General features: G+C 42.3%; 2 protein-coding genes across 2 annotated transcripts; both read left to right on the forward strand.

The window, feature by feature from the left end:
* The first annotated feature begins 1,169 nt into the window (after positions 1-1,169).
* On the forward strand, positions 1,170-12,161 carry pgd (phosphogluconate dehydrogenase). Its single transcript, XM_071372160.1, has 13 exons — positions 1,170-1,345; positions 2,031-2,106; positions 2,356-2,535; positions 2,912-2,977; positions 3,070-3,188; positions 3,441-3,510; positions 3,601-3,735; positions 4,017-4,206; positions 6,357-6,487; positions 9,227-9,360; positions 10,262-10,361; positions 10,991-11,113; positions 11,573-12,161. Exons 1-13 carry the CDS (start codon positions 1,338-1,340, stop codon positions 11,690-11,692), a joined length of 1,452 nt encoding a protein of 483 aa, XP_071228261.1. The 5' UTR covers positions 1,170-1,337; the 3' UTR covers positions 11,693-12,161.
* Positions 12,162-16,401: 4,240 nt separating this feature from the next.
* Positions 16,402-17,542, forward strand: sst6 (somatostatin 6). Its single transcript, XM_071373452.1, has 2 exons — positions 16,402-16,565; positions 17,244-17,542. Exons 1-2 carry the CDS (start codon positions 16,455-16,457, stop codon positions 17,430-17,432), a joined length of 300 nt encoding a protein of 99 aa, XP_071229553.1. The 5' UTR covers positions 16,402-16,454; the 3' UTR covers positions 17,433-17,542.
* The last annotated feature ends 1,599 nt before the right edge of the window (positions 17,543-19,141 follow it).

Genomic DNA, 19,141 nt, shown 5'->3' on the forward strand with positions numbered 1-19,141 from the left:
AAGCAAAGAGGCACTGAGTTTGAAGGTAGGCCTTGAAATACATCCACAGGTACACCTCCAATTGACTCAAATGATGTCAATTAGCCTATCAGAAGCTTCTAAAGCCATGACATTTTCTGTAATTTTCCAAGCTATTTAAAGACAACTTAGTCACTGTCAACTTAGTGTATGTAAACTTCTGACCCACTGGAATTGTGATACAGTGAATTATAAGTGAAATAATCTGTCTGTAAACAATTTTTGGAAACTTACTTGTGTCATACACACAGTAGATGTCCTTACCGACTTGCCAAAACTATAGTTTGTTAACAAGACATTTGTGGAGTGGTTGAAAAACAAGTTTTTATGACTCCAAACTAAGTGCATGTAAACCTCCGACTTCAACTGTATCTGCATTCCCAGTCATGTGAAATCCATAGATTAGGGCCTAATGAATGTATTTATAATGACTGATTTCCTCTTATGAACTGTAACTCAGTCAAATATTTTAAATTGTTCCATGTTGCGTTTATATTTTTGTTCAGTATATTTTCATGGAATGAACCAGCCCCTACCAACTCCCATTGTTTTGCTGTTATTCTAATTCTGGCTATGGGGGTTAGTCAATAAAGAACTCTAAGCCATATTGTAGGTCATTGTCTCTCAGGATCAAAATAAAGACTTTTTTGCCACCTATTTCCTGTTAACGTTTCCTCATATTCCTCAAGTTTCCCAGCTCTCCTGCTCTTTGTTAGGAAGAATGAGTTTTATATTCAATTTCTGACACAACATAGGCTGCATCATGTGGTGGTAGTTCTGCATGATAAACTACAATAATAGTTGTGTACAGGTCCGGTAGTATCATTTTGACTTGTCATGCTGAAAATATCATCCTCAAAGGAGAGAAGTGAAGATTGGGTCAGGCAACAAATATAACTTTAATAGTAATGTATAACATTATTTGGAATTAAACTCAAAGTGCGTTTGGAAAAAGGTTGTTAGATTGTTTTTATATTTTTATGGGGGGTCAAACATTGTGGGGCCAAATGATTAGATTTCAATTTTGTCTAGTCGTGTTGAAATTTGTGGGAGTGTAACAAAGTTATAAGAGTGACAGGGGGTTTAAACCAATGAAATATCTGATATCTCAGCTCAGTTTTTCTCCACGAATGAGAACTCGAGAACAATATGGTTTGAGCTCTTTGACGTCATCTCACATAGGCGATCCTTTGGTTTGGGTGAATTTGAGGTTTCCTCTTCAAATTGAGAACGAGGAAGTACTGTGGAAATCTCAAGAAAGTCCATTGGCTGTGTGTGTGTGTGTTACTTGAAGACGGATTATTTTCCTTTCCAGAAACATGGCAGAGTGAGTATTGCACATCAATGCATTATCGTCTCTGAGAACTGAATTCATATTATTTCAAACAGCTGGTGATGGATAAACCATCTATTTTTGCTAGCTCACTCCACTTGTTATTTCATTCAATTTAGCTAGCAAGCTAGTTAGCTTACGTTATCTATCCAATACCACCCAGCAGTGTAATATGGCTAGCTAACGTTGCATGCCTGGCATTAAAAGGGCAGTCTGACTTAGTCTACTAACTAGCCTAGTTAGCCACCTAGCCACAGAAACCTCTCTGTTTTACTCTTTGATTTAACGTTAGAAAACGTTGTTAGGTAAGTGATTTGACAATGCACACGACACATCGACATAGGTCTAGTAAAATAACATTAAAATGTATCCTCAACCTTGAATAGTAAATTACATGGTAATCTTGTATAGTTAAGTGAATCCTGGCTATTTAGTTAACTTTTTCCTACATGATCATTTCAATCAACTTTGAAATTGTCTAGTCAATTTATATAGACACGGCTTTAAAATATGCTACCTAACGTTGTAGAATTGATTCCCTAGTAGGCACTAACGTTACAATATTGGACAGGCTCGTTTTTCTTGCTTGAGAGGCACCCTCATGTTTGTTCAGTCTCAATCCAGATGCCCTAACTAACAGATACCAGGACTCTTGACTAATATGATTTTCTTTCCACAGAGCAGATATTGCGTTGATTGGTTTGGCTGTCATGGGCCAAAACATCATCCTGAATATGAATGATCATGGCTTTGTGGTAAGTCTCATATTGCAGTTTATACAGTTACATACCCCCTAAATAGTCTGCAACATAAGTGGTAGGCCTAAACTTTTTACAGTACATTGTCTTTCCCTTGCCTAAACTGTCTTACATCTATCGTAGGGTTGCAAAATTCTTGTAACTTTCCCAAACTTCCCAGATTTCCCCAGGATTTCTGAAAAACCTGGGAATTTTATTAAAGTTACCAGAATTTTGCAACCCTAATCTAACCTATTCTTTCCATAGGTCTGTGCATACAATCGCACTGTCTCCAAAGTGCATGATTTTCTGGCCAATGAGGCTAAAGGCACCAAGATAATAGGAGCTGAGTCCTTGGAGGACATGGTGGCCAAGCTGAAGAAGCCCAGGAGGATTGTGATGCTGGTCAAAGCCGGCCAGGCGGTGGACGACTTCATCGACAAGCTGGTCAGTGGCACAAACAGAAAAACATGATAGAAATGATGAGTCATGCTGTGGCTGTCAAATGTATCAAGGCTTTTTCAGTTCACCAAATCAGGTAATGGCTGGCTTGGATGCATTTGGGGTATTGAAATGCCACAAAGAAAACATTTAGAACTAGTGAAATTTAGTCCCACGGTTTATAATCTCCGGTAGCTTTCCCAAAACTTTCCCAAAATTAGGAGGGGAAAAAGCAGGAAATCTGTAATCCTTCAAACAAGATTTCTGGAAAATTTTGGAAATGTACAAATTTGCAACCACACAGTCCCTAATGTGGCTCATTTGGTTGTGCATGGCACTTGCATTATAGTAGATTGCCCCCTTCTAACATTTTCCTTCACAGGTCCCTCTTCTTGAGGCTGGGGACATTATCATTGATGGTGGCAATTCAGAATACAGAGACACAACAGTAAGTTTATCAGAAACATCTATTTCAAAGCTATGGTAATGTCAGTGTCAAGAGTGTGGTCTCATGGTAGTGTCGACTGTGTGTGTGTCTAGCGGCGCTGTAAGAGTCTGAAGGAGAAGAACCTGTTGTTTGTCGGCAGTGGAGTCAGCGGAGGAGAAGAGGGGGCTCGCTACGGACCCTCACTGATGCCAGGGGGACACAAAGAGGCCTGGTGAGTTTTTGGGACTCTACCCTTCCCTCTGCTATGGAGGGGTTGGGATTGATGGTTGATTATGACTGTGTCCCAAATAGCACCGGAGTACACAGACTATAATGAGGAGGAGTAGTGATCGTCTGTGAGAAAATTGTCTTAATCATACTGTATTTTTAAGCTTTCCCATATTGTTCCGTGTGTCCACAATCAATGATTTAATTATCATTATGAACTGTTAAAATGTGTTTTTTTTTTTTTTTACTCCTACAGGCCACACATTAAAGAGATTTTCCAAAGCATCGCTGCCAAGGTGGGAACAGGAGAGCCGTGCTGTGACTGGGTGAGCGGAATTTATTTATTTGGCACAAAATTGCACAACTTTCCCTCTTCCCTGGCTCTATGTGACATTTTAATTGTGCTGTTTTGACAGGTTGGTGACGAGGGTGCAGGCCACTTTGTGAAGATGGTCCATAATGGTATTGAGTATGGGGACATGCAACTGATCTGCGAGGCGTACCACCTCATGAAGGATGTCCTGGGTATGGACCACGACGAGATGGCCCAGGTGAGCCATTCAAAATGAATCAGTTTATTTAAATTATGAACCATTCCAGACACCCCTGATGACTTTCCGCTTTTGACTCCACCGCCAGTCATGTAATAGATATGTCGTTTAGAAAAGAGACTGAATGTCTTAGGACCGTAACTTTAATAGCATAAACCTCGCCATGAAATAGTCTCTATAGTAGCTAACTATAACAGCTGTTGATACTGTATGATGTCATGACGTATCTTAGTTGATTATTCTATTTGTCAGGTTCACTTCTGCTCTTGGGTCTCCCTTAGGTTTTCGAAGACTGGAACAAGACGGAGTTGGACTCCTTCCTTATCGAGATCACAGCTGGCATCCTCAAGTTCAGAGACACCGACGGCACTCACCTGCTGCCTAAGATCCGGGACGCCGCCGGGCAGAAAGGCACAGGGAAGTGGACGGCTATTTCGGCTCTCGAGTACGGCACACCAGTCACCCTGATCGGTAAGAGAGGAACGGACAATAGTCATGACGTCTCCATTTGGAAATTAATCGTCCAAGAGACTTGTAACCAAGAGACTTGTATCCCAGCCATGTTGGCGTAGTCATGATACAGGGTTGTGTTCATTAGGGCACACCGGGCATTAGGGCAACGGAAAACGAAACAAGCATCTCTTATTCAATAAGTTCAGATAGTACCTCCCCGTTTCACTCTGTTTTAGGACATTGGCTTCCATTTTGTGCATACTGAAGAATTTGTATTTATTGAACCTTTATTTAACTAGGCAAGTCAGTTAAGAACAAATTCTTATTTACAATGACGGTCTACCCCGGCCAAACCTGGACGACGCTGGCCCAATTGTGCTCCGCCCTATGGGACTCCCAATCACAGCCGGATGTGATACTGCCTGGATTCTAACCAGGGACTGTAGTGACGCCCCTTGCAGTGATACCCAGCACACAAACTATTTAGTACTCTTGTAGTGGTTTGTTTAAGAGCTGCTAATGTTTAGCCACATTAACTGACCCCCACAGTAGTGGCCGAGTCTTTATTCAGCTGAACCTGATCAATGAAGTGTCTGCAGCCTCCCTAAGAAGATTGGAGGCTTTTCTAGTCACACCACCTCATCTCAAGTGACATAAGGGGGATTTTCTATACTCTCTGAGTCTGCTGCTGCTGCGATGGGCAGCGTCTCCTAAAGGTAGCATCAGGTGGTGTGGTTATTCCAGGACAAAGCTGCCTCCAGCTAAAGACTAAAGTAGTGGAGAGATACATCTCCTAAGTGCTATTATCAAACTGGTTTACACTTCAGTTGACAACCATGTCATAGGCCTGTTATTCAGTCTTACTCAAGATGTGTTAATGGAACCACAAGATTGCTATAGAAAGGGCAATTTTTTTCTGCAACAGAAAAGGAAGAGTTTATATATTTTTTGCGGTGGGTTATTGGTATTTAATGTTGTCCCTGTATCATCAGTACTGGGAGGTCCTGTGTGAATGATAGCGGAGAGAACAAAAGGGCTCATTGTGAAAGCGGAGAACTGGTGTGGGTGGCCATGGGCCAGGGAGAGAGTGGACACGCCGTACAGGCAGGCTTGGGGGGTGGATTTCAGCTCTCAATAGGGTTGCGTTCAATGCGGAGTCGGGCGCTTCGTTTAGCCTTACTCATTGTGACATCTTTTTTCTCTTCTCTTCCCCCGCTTGCCATTGCATTGCATCACTGTGGCAATATTTAGCAAGTCATGCTTACCCAACGTATTTTTTCATCATGTGGTGGGAAGTTGTTCCTTTTTTTTTATGTGGCAAGCCCTGCTTTTACAATAGAATGATGGTTACTAACGCTGAGTCATAGGGTACCTTTGTGTTGTGGGCGGCATTGTGTTAACTTTGTCGGCTAGGAACTGTGCCAGCTGTAGGCTTGTCATTATGTTTGGTATTAAACTTGATGATGATTAAGGTATAAACGGGATGCCTATTCGATCAAAGATATAGAAGGGCAGAATTTTGGGGGGAAATATTGGAATTGTCTGTCAGTGTCTAGCTTATAGAGTGTACAATACAATCCCTTAATGTCTAATTCATGAAGGAGAAACCGCACTCACCTTTTCCTTCAAGTATATTTTGAACCCGCTACCCGAAGACCTTTTGTCACTACAAACATTTGAGCTGAGCATGCCAATTTCAGCTAGGCTATCAATTATCTTTGACACATCACAGCCGTTTACTGGGTCATTCCTCACGAAACTAGAACAAAGAAAATACCACGATTTGGGAGATTTTCATGAAATGTAATCCATAGTAGGGTCCTTTACATTTCATGAAAATCCCCCAAATCTTGTTATTTTCTTTGTTCTAGTTTTGTGAGGAATCACCATACGAGGACTCATAGGATGATTGCATTTAATAGAAATGAAAAGGGAGAACATGTTTTGAGGTAGACCTTGACCTTCTACTTGATCTTGTCCAATTTCCTATTGAAAGCATTTTCCCCATTTTGTGCCCAATGACCGCGACCCGGTTTGTGACCAAATGTGTTGCTCTGTAAAGAAGCTGACTCTCTCGCTCGCTCTCTCTGCCTCTCGCTCGCTCTCTCTGCCGCTCGCTCCCTCTTTCTCTCATGCCTCTTTCTCTCTCATCCTCCTCCCTCTCACAGGCGAGGCTGTCTTTGCCAGATGTCTGTCGGCCCTGAAGGACGAGAGAGTGGAGGCCAGCAGGAGCCTGGCCGGGCCCCAGGGAGCCAAGTTCAACGGGGACAAGGCCTCGTTCCTTGAGGACATCAGAAAGGTAGCCAGGCTACAGATGTCTGGGTTTCTGGGGCAATGCTGTAAAAACAAGTTCATTCACATATCACTATTAAAGCGCTTGTCATGTTTTCTCACCAATAGCTGAGGAAATCACGTTTTATTTGTAATCAGCCAAACAGAGTATTTTGAACATGTTGACTCGTGCTCCCGAGTGGTGCAGCGGTCTAAGAGCTTAGTGCAAGAGGCATCACTACAGTCCCTGGTTTGAATCCAGGCTGTTTTCCATCCGGCCGTGATTGGGAGTCCCATAGGGCGGCGCACAATTGGCCCAGCGTCGTCCGGGTTTGGCCGGGGTAGGCAAAACAAAAAATGCTATAGATAATTGGTAGACTCTGGCTTCCTCAGTTCTAGACTGTTCCCAAATCATTTATTTCATATTGTTTTCTGAAAACTTCTCTCGAAAAAAGAACAACCGTGACGGGTGGCGGTTGAATGATAGTACTTCAAAAAAGCGGCAATATTTTTTTCAAAAAGTGGCTATATCTTTTTCATCAAGCGGCAATAAAAAATAAAGTGGAGGGAAACAAATCCCATAAAGTGGCAATATTTTGAGAATATTTTTTTTTTTTTGAGAATGAAGTTGCAGTAATATTTCAAGATTAACGTAGGGATTTGGTTAAGTGCATGTCTCCCTGGCTTCCTGTTGCTGTGCACTCCACTGTTGAAATGCCTGAGTTAGATGACCTGGTGAAACTATACTTTAGAATTGGCTTAAATTAGAAGGAAATCCTTGCTCTCTTAAACAAGGAAGCAAGTGTTTGTGGGAGGAGAGGCAACTCAAGGACCACTCCTGCATGCGCAAAACACCTAATCTGAGGCGCTGTTTGAATATATTCATGGATAGATTATCCCTTTCGTGAATTAATCACTGATCTAAATATAGGCCTATTAGATAAATGGTAGGCTATTTTAAGCAATATGGCCAGAGGGGGGTGTGGTATATAGCCAATATACCATGGCTAAGGGCTGTTCTTATGAACGACGCAACGCGGAGTGCCTGGATACAGCCCTTAGTCGTGGTATATGGGCCATATACCACAAACCCCCAAGGTGCCTTATTGCTACCAACATGCTTCACCGTAGGGATGGTGCCAGGTTTCCTCCAGACGTGACGCTTGGCATTCAGGCCAAAGAGTTCAGTCTTGGTTTCATCAGACCAGTTTCATGGTTTGAGAGTCCTTTAGGGGCCTTTTGCCAAACTCCAAGGGGCTGTCATGTGCCTTTTACTGAGGAGTGGCTTCCATCTGGCCACTGTACCATAAAGGCCTGATTGGTAGAGTGCTGCAGAGATGGTTGTCCTTCTTGAAGGTTCTCCCTTCTCCACAGAGGTACTCTGGAGCTCTGTCAGAGTGACCATTGGATTCTTGGACACCTCCCTGACCAAGGCCCTTCTCCCCCGTTTGGCCAGTCTAGGAACAGTCTTGGTGGCTCCAAACTTCTTCCATACACTGTGTTCTTGGGAACCTTCAGTGCTACAGGCATTTTCTGGTAGCCTTCCCCAGATCTGTGCCTCGACACAATCCTGTCTCGGAGCTCTACAGACAATTCCTTCGACCTCATGGCTTGGTTTTTGCTCTGACATGCACTGTCAACTGTGGGATCTTTATATAGACAGGTGTGCCTTTCCAAATCATGTCAAATCAGTTGAATTTACCATAGGTGGACTCCATTCAAGTTGTGGAAACATCTCAAGGATGATCAATGGAAACAGGATGCACCTGAGCTCAATTTCGAGTCTCATAGCAAAGGGTCTGAATACTTATGTAAATAAGGTTTTTCTGTTTAAATTTTTCATAAATTTGCTAAAAAATCTGAACCTGTTTTCACTTTGTCATTATGGGGTATTGTGTGTCGTTTGCTGAGGGGGGAAAAGTATTTAATACATTTTCGAATAGGCTGTAACAAAATGTGGGAAAAAGTCAAGGGGTCTGAATCCTTCCTGAAGGCACTAGGCTACTGGCCTAGCTATTGCTCTCTCTTAAGATACTATACAAGGTGTTGGCATACACAGGGGATTGATGATAACATTGTAGCGAATTTGAAGGGCACCATTACAGGGACTGATGCACACAACTCCATGTCTCTTCGCAGTCTGACAACGCACCATGGCCATTAGAATGGTATTGCTTTGGGGATACCGTGAGTGAGATGCCTGTTTGAATGATTGTATTAGACCCCCCCCCCCCCCCCCACATACACACACACACATCCGAGTCTGTGTGGTTCCTCATTCTGAAATGAATTAACCTCTTCCAGGTCCTAATAGGCCTATGGTTATTATATGTTAAGAGAGAGGATTTCCTTGTTACTAAAGCCAATTCAAAAGTCTAGTTTCACCAGGTCATCTAACTGCAGGCATTTCAACAGCGCCAGAGAGACATGCGAATCCCCTACTTTAATCTTGGAATATAAGTGACTTTATTCTCAATTTTGACTTTATTCTCTAAATATTGCCACTTTGTTAAGTGCTATTGTGCAACAACAAAAAATGTGTGTGTGTATATATATATATATATATATATATATATATATATATATATATATATATATATATACACAAAAATATGATCCGAGTACCACCACTCAAGTTTAAAAAAAATAAATATATATATATTTTTTTTAACTCTTCCGTAAATGAATCATGGATATGGGAACAGAATTTATCTCTGCTAATTATCAGTTACTTCAAGCAAATGGTTTTGTCTTCTGTCCTGTTCAGGCCCTCTATGCCTCCAAGATCATCTCGTATGCCCAGGGCTTCATGCTGCTCAGACAGGCGGCCAAAGAGTTTGGCTGGTCCCTAAACTATGGCGCCATTGCCCTGATGTGGAGAGGAGGCTGCATCATCCGAAGGTAAGACCTAACATACCATCCTCATTAAAAGGCTGTCAGAGCTCCATTTACGAACGTGTGGCCACAGTGTGAAGCCATTTGTTTTATTCTTGCTGCCACAGAGTGTTGTAAGGCAGGGTTGACGAAGCCACAAGGAATGTGAGATAAGATTTCCTGGAAAATCTGAGTGGGACGGAATGAGGAAATGTCTCTCCTAATCAGGGTTGCAGTCAGTAAAAAAAAATTACTTTTAAAATAAATAGCTTCTCATTTTCAGCGTATTGAGAAGTCATTTAATAATGGATGCCCTTTTGTAAATTATTGAATTGGAATGTCAGTTTACATCCTGAATTGACTCAATTTGATATCACCCTAACTCTGGTGTCAAGTCATATTTGTTGTATTCTTGCTGCCACAGAGTATTGTAATGCAGCCAGCTGGTGAGTCAACCACAAGGAAGAAGAGAAGGCTTCCTGGAGAATCAGCCATACAAGAATGAGGAAATGTTGGTCTTAATGCGCAATGTGGGAAAGATGTTGCATAAACCTTGAGCAAACAGAAACCATTCATCATAACTTCTCTCAGCCCTGTGCCAAACTATACCCGACATTACTTTTCAAAGTGCAATGTGTTTTAACTAAGAATATGGTCTTGGTCAGTAGGGCAGAGCCGTCTAAAGTAGATCGGTCCTTACCTAAGTGTTCTACAGAGCGAGTAACACTCCTGTCTGAAATGGTTTTATCCTTTTTCAGGGATAATAAAACAGTGACCCTGGATCATATTCATTAGGGCACATTGTAGCAAAATGTTTGGCACCAGAAAATGAAAATAAACGGTCTTGTAGTCCCTCCCTGTTTCAATCTGTTTGTTTTGTTTGGTGAGTAATGATGCCAGTATCTCTCTCACCGTGTCTTTTCTCCAGTGTTTTCCTGGGGAAGATCAAAGAGGCCTTTGACAGGGATGCTGAGCTGCAGAATCTGCTGTTGGATACCTTCTTCAGTAATGCTGTACAGGACTGCCAGGTACAGTAAAGAAGGAGAGTAGGGTTAATCTGCCCTAAAATGCTGATCTTGGGTCATTTTTAGCATTTTTCCCCCATAATGGTTAAGTTTAGGATTGGGGGAGGGGAAGCTGATCTTCAATCTGTACCTAGGGGAGTAGGAAGTGATGAAAGAGAGCCCACCCCTTTGTGGCCACGTTAGCAACACACACTCACAGCTGTTTCCTCTTTGAAAATGAAGTTACCACCCCACCACTATATTGATACATACCATTTCCCAGCCCACAAAAGGAGAATATGATGGGGCTGTTAGTTATTGATGGAAATGTGTTTTTGTAATATAGATTACACGCATGTCATGGGCTTCTTATTTATACTGCAGTCTAATCGCAGTGTTGTACATGGTATGGCCCAAGACAGGGCAACATTTACAAAGTTATACTGTTTTTGGTCTCTGCGTTTAAATAAATAAACCCCTTGTCGCTATCTAATTATGTGATTATAAGTGTTCATGTCATATTGCTTTGCAATGATCTTGTCTAATAAACTTGAAATAACTGTATTCACCCTGATGTTCCCAAATCCCAGAGGGTTAGAGATTATTCTGTGTGCTTTTGTTCATGCGTGTGCTTGTTTTTGTCATGGCTGTAGGACTCGTGGCGCCGGGCGGTCAGCATTGGAGTGCAGCAGGGGATCCCTATGCCTTGTTTCACCACCGCCTTGTCCTTCTACGACGGCTACAGACACGACATGCTCCCGGCTAACCTCCTCCAGGTAACAACACATTGGATGCCACGGTGGAAGCGTCTCCTCTTACCATGCTTAAGGAGCAACTCAGTGACACAACACACCACTCTCTTCAGGGCACAAAGCTCCCCCTACAAGAACATATGTCAAAGTGAAGGAGATTAAAACGGTCTTGTCACGTGTGGATGTTAGCTAAGGGTAGTGTGTGTTTGGAGGCGGGTGGACTTTAAGACGATGATGTAACTACCATATTTAAATGGATACTGCAGCATTTAGGCCCACCCATATGCCCAGCTAGCAAGGAAATGTTTTACAAAGTTGTGGAAACGTTGCAGAACATTACAAAAACGTTATGTGCCAGCCGGGATGTTCTGGCGCCCACTCTTCTGCGAGAGCATCTTGCGTCGCTTTATTGGCAAAGATATAAACGGAATAAAACAACATTTTACTGAGGCAACTCTTAACTCTGTGTGTTTGTCACTTTAGGCCCAGAGAGACTACTTTGGAGCACACACGTATGAACTTCTGTCAAACCCTGGCAAGTACATCCACACCAACTGGACAGGCCACGGTGGCAATGTTTCCTCTTCCTCTTACAACGCTTAAGGAGCAACGCCGTCTCAGACAGACGCAGACGGGCAGAGACGGAAGGCCAGAAGAGATGAGGGGCATTTTTTAGCTCAAGAAGATTTATGTTAGATGTTACTTCTCTAAAACCAAGCATCAATATTTAAAGACCCCTTCCTTCAATCAGACAAATTGTATCTTAAGATTCTTAAAAGGGGTTCTGATGTACTATTACAGTTTTATTTATGATGAAGTGGGAAAAGTAATCATTGTATGTGTATGTAAACACTTCCCCTATGAGGTTGGTAGTGCAGTGCTTAGTACTGTAGGGCCCATTGCCACAGACAGACACAACAAAGAGGGAAGTCACAAGGGTTTCGCCCCCAAAGCTTACACCACAAGCTGACGGCTAGTTTCTCTAATCATGTTCACACAGTTGACACTGGATTAAGGTTAACCATTGCACTGTACTGTATTAGGCTAAATAAAGATTTAAATCACTTTTTAATTAGCTTTTGTGGTCCTTACACTCCAGCCTTGAGCGGGAAACAGGATTCAGGTTTTGCTCTGTTTATAACTGCCCAGGGTTACATTGGGCAGAACGAGACGTCAACTGTGGCGATGGCCCATGGTACAGTAATAAACTTTGATAAAATGACCCTGTTAAGTCAGTGAGAGCATCTCTCTTTCATGAAATCCATTGAAGCCATTGCTTACCAAATTATCACAATTCAAACCAATTGAACATTTAGTGATCTTTTGTTTAGTTGTAGGCTGTGTAATTTCAAGCAATTTCCAGTAGGTGGCCATAAGACACTTGTCCCTGTGGCTCCTGGATATCAATCATGAAAACACCGATTGACCATAGACTCATATAGTCTGAAATGTGTCTTGGAAATTATTTAGTGGTTTAGTCAAGTCCATCTTGTCAGTGCAGGTTTGTTCTTACTTTGAGAAGGTGTTGAAGGGTGTTGGATTCTAAGGTTACTGAACTTTTTTTCAAATTATTGATAATGCATCATCCAATTTGTGTACAACTTTACAGTATGGAACACTTGAGCGGAAAAAGCTAAATCACATTTGTGGAGAGAGCGGAGTTGGTGTCTCACCTATTGGCGAAGGCAATATAGTTCACCTGTTGTTCAGATCTCAATTCACTCTGCTCACTGTCTTTGGCTTATAAGTGAGAAACGCTACATCTCAAGCAGGCACACAGTTTGTTCTTCCTTTAATGTCAGCTGTAGCACTCACCTGTTGAAATCCGTATGACAATTCAAAGCTCATTTGCCAGTGCACCAGATGCACCTGTAGCTTTGGTCTTTGAGGCCTTTGTTTTAGGCCTTAAGTACCCCTCATTCAGCTTCTCTCTAGCCATCCACCGTCACTTATTTTGGGCAGTTAGGTTCTTCCAAGAATACCTTAATTGGCACCTATTTTAGCAATTGGTTGCTGCTTAACACTGGCACTGGTCATATCTGCCCAGTTTCTTTCAACTATCTAATCCTTTCAGATCAAGATAGGGGTTGGAAAAGTGCATAGGAAATGTAGCCTGGTCCACCAAAATGTAAGATCAGGATGGTCGAACGAGGCTATAAGAAAGGAGTCCACTGTCGAGTTTTGACATTCAGTATGGAAGATGTACTGCCATTGACAATCCTTTTGATGGTTAAAGGAGCCTTTATCTCTGTAGGCTTGCTTTAAATACATTTTGGTGTTCCTGTTTAGGTGACTTGAATCTCTAACTTCTTACATGACAAACAAAGCGACACAGTGTTTTTTCTATGTAGGCCTACAGATGACAGTTATCATAAAAAGACAACATCCTGGCTCTTCCATTATCAAAGTTAGGATCGTCATCACCACTCAACCCATTTAGCATAGCTTTGCTATTTGGATTCAGCATTCAGACTTTGTTAATGATACTCTTCTACTTTTTTAAATAGATATTTGTCTGGGTTGATCCTTTGTTTATGCCCACGGCCTAATTAATCCATTGGAAAAAGGAACATCTCGACAATTAGGGGCTTGCTGAGGAGAGAATAGTGTTCTAAATGACTGTTAATGAACTGCGGAGGTTGTATTAAAACGTATGAGGCTATTATAGCTCTTTGATGGCAGCGCAGGTGGGTGATGGTGCCGAGTCATCCTTCAGACAGTGAGCCCCAGATGGCACCCTATTGAGTACATTACGTTTGACCAGGGCCCAGATCAAAGTAGTGCACTGTAAGGAATAGGGTGCCATTTGGGATGTAACCTGTTCAATAATGCATTATACAGTTGTGTTGAGGAAGACACGAGAAGAACCCATATTCCCAAAAACGTGAATCAAATTGGGTCCTGCAGCATACTACCTTCTTGTGGTTTTTATATTACACATATTGTTAGGGAATGTATAGGCCTGCAATTCCTTCCAATCTGAGGAAGAGGAATGGGTGAAAGCTATATAGAGCTTAGGCCAGGATGAATTCAGATCGGCGTTAACCCTTGTTAGCCACATGCATAGCTTTTCATTGCTTTTGTTGAGGTGGTGTCAGAGGTGCGTTTAGAGTTGTCAAATCAGGCTGGTCTCAGACTAGACGTAACATAGTCAACGTAAATCCATGACATTCATGTTACATTTGGTATGGTTATATTAGAAAGAAGGTTCCTTAAGGCAAAAACTAAAGTAGGGTGGTTGGTCGGGGTGGGTGTATAATTCGTACATCTAACAACCCAAAGGTTGCGTGTTCAAATCTCATTACAGTCAACTTGGACATTTTAGCTAATTAGCAACTTTGAAACTACTTTTTAGCTACTTTGCAACTACGTAGAATGCTAGCTAACCCTTCCCCTAACCTTAACCCTTTAACCTAACTCCTAATCTTAACCCCTAACCTAGCTAGCGGTAGCCACCTAGCTAACGTTAGCAACTCGTTAGCAATTCGTAACATATCATACGAAATGGATGATGGACATCTACAAATTAATACATACCAAACATAACATATCATATTAATTTGAGTCCAGGTTGGTCAAATTGGTGAGCAGCTGCTTTTGTGGTCATTGTCACGAAACCACAACCGTCCTATCCCACCCACGTTAGAAGTTCAGAATGAAAAAGAGTAGGCTATATATAAATAATGACACTCATTTAAAACCATTAAACAAAAAAAATAGGGATTCATATCAGCCTAATCGACATGCCAGTGTTCGAACTTGTAACGCGGCTGCATGGGATTTTACTGGTGCATCCAATGGCAATGTCCGTGATAGGTTCTATAGCATATCATTGTTTTTCGTTACGGTGATGTCGGAGGTGCAACTGGAGCTGTCATATCGTTGACCAGCTGTTCCACATTGCGGAAGTTTAACGTTACAGCGTGATTACATTTTCTAAAGCGAATGTTCCCGTTCCTGCATTAGCGGAGACCACATTAACCGTAAACACTGTATATGTCGGCTCAATTGGAAATGACCTTTACAAAATGAAACATTGTTTTTTTTACCCTCTAAGTCTATAGACAAGCTATGACAGAAATTCATGCTTTGGTTTAGTCTCCTTGGCACTGTTTCCACATACTTTTATTTTATTTAACCCTTATTTTACCAGGTAAGTTGACTGAACACATTCTCATTTACAGCAACGACCTGGGGAATAGTTACATGGAAGAGGAGGATGAGTGAGCCAATTGTAAACGGGATGATTAGGTGAATGTGATGGCATGAGTGCCAGATTGGGAATTTAGCCAGGGCACCGGGGTTAACACTCCTACTCTTCCTACTCTTACTCTTACTTTTTCTAACTGACTTGCCTAGTTAAATAAAGAATGACAATAAGTGCCATGGAATCTTTAGTGAGCACAGAGAGTGAGGACACATGTTTAACATCCCATCTGAAAGACAACACCCTACACAGGGCAATGTCTCCGATCACTGCCCTGGGATTTAAAAAAAATAGTTGACCAGAGGAAAGGGTGCACCCTCCAACACCACTTCCAGCAGCATCTCGTCTCCCATCCAGTGACCAACCAGGACCAACTCTGCTTAGCTTCGGAAGCAAGCCAGCAGTGGGATGCAGGGTGGTATGCTGCTGGCTTACCCCCCTAATGTTTTAGCATTTGTGGCACAAATCCCATTCAAGTCATGGGGCCAATGATTTGGACATGGTGTGCAAAAAATGCAAATATCTGTCCCATGACTCTAATGGGATTGGTGCCCCAAACGCTAAAACGCTGACATGTTGAAACGTGCCAAGGGAAGCTAAACCAAACCATGGATTGCTTTAGCATACAGATTGAATAGAGCCCTTAGTTTTGAGATCCTTTCCTAACTTTCATCACACTTTTGTTATTTTGTCCTTACCATTTATTTTTACAATTATGGAACACATGCCAAATTGATACTTAATCAGTACTAGTTACTTAGAGGAGAAGATGCTACAAGTTGTGGGGGAGGGAGGTTTTTAAAGGAAATTACATCCACTTAATTGTGATGTCTAATTCAGAGAACATACTGTATGTTTTTATTTTATCTACTACAGTGTATTAATAGGAAATGGGCTCCTTTTGGTAATTACTCATGTCTATTGCGTCAAACACCCCTGTGTGTGTGTGTGTGTGTGTGTGTGTGTGTGTGTGTGTGTGTGTGTGTGTGTGTGTGTGTGTGTGTGTGTGTGTGTGTGTGTGTGTGTGTGTGTGTGTGTGTGTGTGTGTGTGTGTGTGTGTGTGTGTGTGTGTGTGTGTGTGTGTGTGTGTGTGTGTGGGGGGGGGGTCTATAAAAATGAGGCTTGTGCCACGAGACCTGCAGCAGCTTCAAGAAAGTGATGATCATGGGGGTGCTGGTGAGATTAGTACCCTTCGTCCTCATGGTGTGGAGTGGACAAGAGACAACGGCACTTCCCATAGAGGATAACCTAGGATTGCAGCGCAACCGGGTGAGTTGATAATAATCACTCCTTATTAAACTCAATAGCGTGTTTAAAGGTCTGGTATGAAAATGTTAGTTTCTACATATGTCAATTTAGACTTTTGGGGACAGCTCATAGTTTTGTGGTACAGTTCTAAATTTGAGCTATGACACCACACTTGATGCTGCATGTTTGTTGTGTTGTAATATCAAGCATGAGCCATGAATTGCAACCACAAATGCCGATATTCAGATCAACTCCAGATCGTGGTTTCTGGATACACGCTTAAAGTCGGTTTGATTCGCAGGGCAACGTGTCCTGGCTGGTAGTAGTTGACACGTGATTTAGGCCTCTATTCAATCTGTAATGCTGAAGCATTAGATTCCGCGATAGAAATATAAAGGTAATTTCAGATTGAGCCAACATATTCCGCGTTTACGGTGAATACAGTCTCCGCTAAAGTGGAAACATTGCCGTTAAACTCCAATCACGCTGTAAAGCTAAAGTCCCGCGATGTGGATTAAATAGAGCCCTTAGAAACCGTTCTGACAGCAAACCTGGCTGAGAGGAAGTCATCCATTGGATGCAACCTAACAAGGACTTAATCAAGTGTCAACTCCCTCCATCCAGGATCATGTTGTACAAATCAAATTCACCTATATAATTGATTTAATAATACATGACAAAAATGTATGTTTGGTCCAGGAGTTGACTGTGGAGCAGAGGGACCTGTTGAAGATGTTGTCGGGGCTGAATGAGCTGACGTCAGAGTATATGTATCCGGATCAACAGCTCCACAGAGAGCTGCAGGACAGATCTCTCAGAGCTCAAGTTCCTGCCAGAGTGAGATCCCCCTGTAAGAAGTTATTTTGGAAGACCTTCTCATCCTGCTAGCGAAGGCACTGGCAGACAGCTGCTGACAGTCACAGTCTACACCCTGGCCTCGTTGCCGCATTGCATGAGCAATACTCAATGACTATGAATAAACTGCAACTAAAGAAAAATGAATTCTGATTGATGACTGTGTGATGCAGTACCTCTGCCTATACTTCATCTCTCCTAGAATGTAGGGCAGGCAAGTGGTATTATCTTACTATTGCAGTGGTCTTTCTTTATTCTTTTTCTTTTCAGGGAATGTTTGATGTGTAGAATTACAATTCCTTGCTATTAACTTTTTTGCATGGATTTAACATGGTTTATTGTTACTGTATCAGCAAAAGACAACACTACGAAGCCTTCATACTGTCATTACTATTAACATCAACTGAATTACACTGAGAAAAGGCTGTAGCCTAGATAATTGCTTACCTCACATTTTGTCTTCTTGCCTTGCCTAGACGGTGCCTTCAGAAAGTATTCAGACCACTTGACTTGTTCCACATTTTGTTACGTTACAGCCTTATTCTAAAATTGATTGAAATATTTTTTGTCCTCATCAATCTATATACAATACCCCATAATGACAAAAAAAAACGTTTTTTTTAAAACATTTTTGATCATTATAAAAATTAAATATCACATTAACATAAGTATTCAGACCCTTTACTCAGTACTTTGTTAAAGCACCTTTGGCAGTGATTACACTGCCAAAGGTGTCTTCTTGGGTATGACGCTATAAGCTTGCCACACCTGTATTTGGGGAGTTTCTCCCATTCTTCTCTGCAGATCTTCTCAAGCTCTGTCAGGTTAGATGGGGAGCGTTGCTGCACACCTATTTTCAGGTCTCCAGAGATGTTAGATCGGGTTCAAGTCCAGGCTCTGGCTTGTCCCGAAGTCACTCCTGCATTGTCTTGGCTGTGTGCTTAGGGTTGTTGTCCTGTTGGAAGGTGAACCTTTGCCCCAGTCAGACCCTGAGGAGCGCTGTGGAGCAGGTTTTCATCAAGGATCTCTGTACTTTGCTCTGTTCATCTTTGCCTCTCCTGACTAGTCTCTCAGTCACTGCTGCTGAAAAACATACTCACAGCATGATGCTGCCACCACCATGCTTCACCATAGGGATGATGTCAGGTTTCCTCCAGACATGACGCTTGGCATTCAGGCCAAAGTTTCATCAGACCAGATAATCTTGTTTCTCATGGTTTGAGTCTTTAGGTGACTAATGGCAAACTCCAAGTGGTCTATCATGCCCTTTACTGAGGAGGGGCTTCCGTCTGGCCACTCCACCATAAAGGCCTGATTGGTGAAGTGCTGCAGAGATGGTTGTCCTTCTGGAAGGTTCTCCCATCTCCACAGATGAACTCTAGAGCTCTGTCTGAGTGACCATCGGGTTCTTGGTCACCTCCCTGACCGAGGCCCTTCTCCCCCGATTGCTCAGTTTGGCCGGGCGGCCAGCTCTAGGAATAGTCTTGGTGGTTCCAAACTTCTCCCATTTAAGAATGATGGAGGCTACTGTGTTCTTGGGGACCTTCAATGCTGCAGAAATGTTTTTGTACCCTTTCCCAGATCTGTGCCTCGACACAATCCTGTCTCGGAGCGCTACGGACAAGTCCTTCGACCTCATGGCTTGGTTTTTGCTCTGACCTGCACTGTCAACTGTGGGACCTTATATGGACAGGAGTGTGCCTTTCCAAATCATGTCCAATCAATTAAATTTACCACAGGTG

Source organism: Salvelinus alpinus, chromosome 28 (assembly GCF_045679555.1).
Source record: "Salvelinus alpinus chromosome 28, SLU_Salpinus.1, whole genome shotgun sequence".
Taxonomy (NCBI): domain Eukaryota; kingdom Metazoa; phylum Chordata; class Actinopteri; order Salmoniformes; family Salmonidae; genus Salvelinus; species Salvelinus alpinus.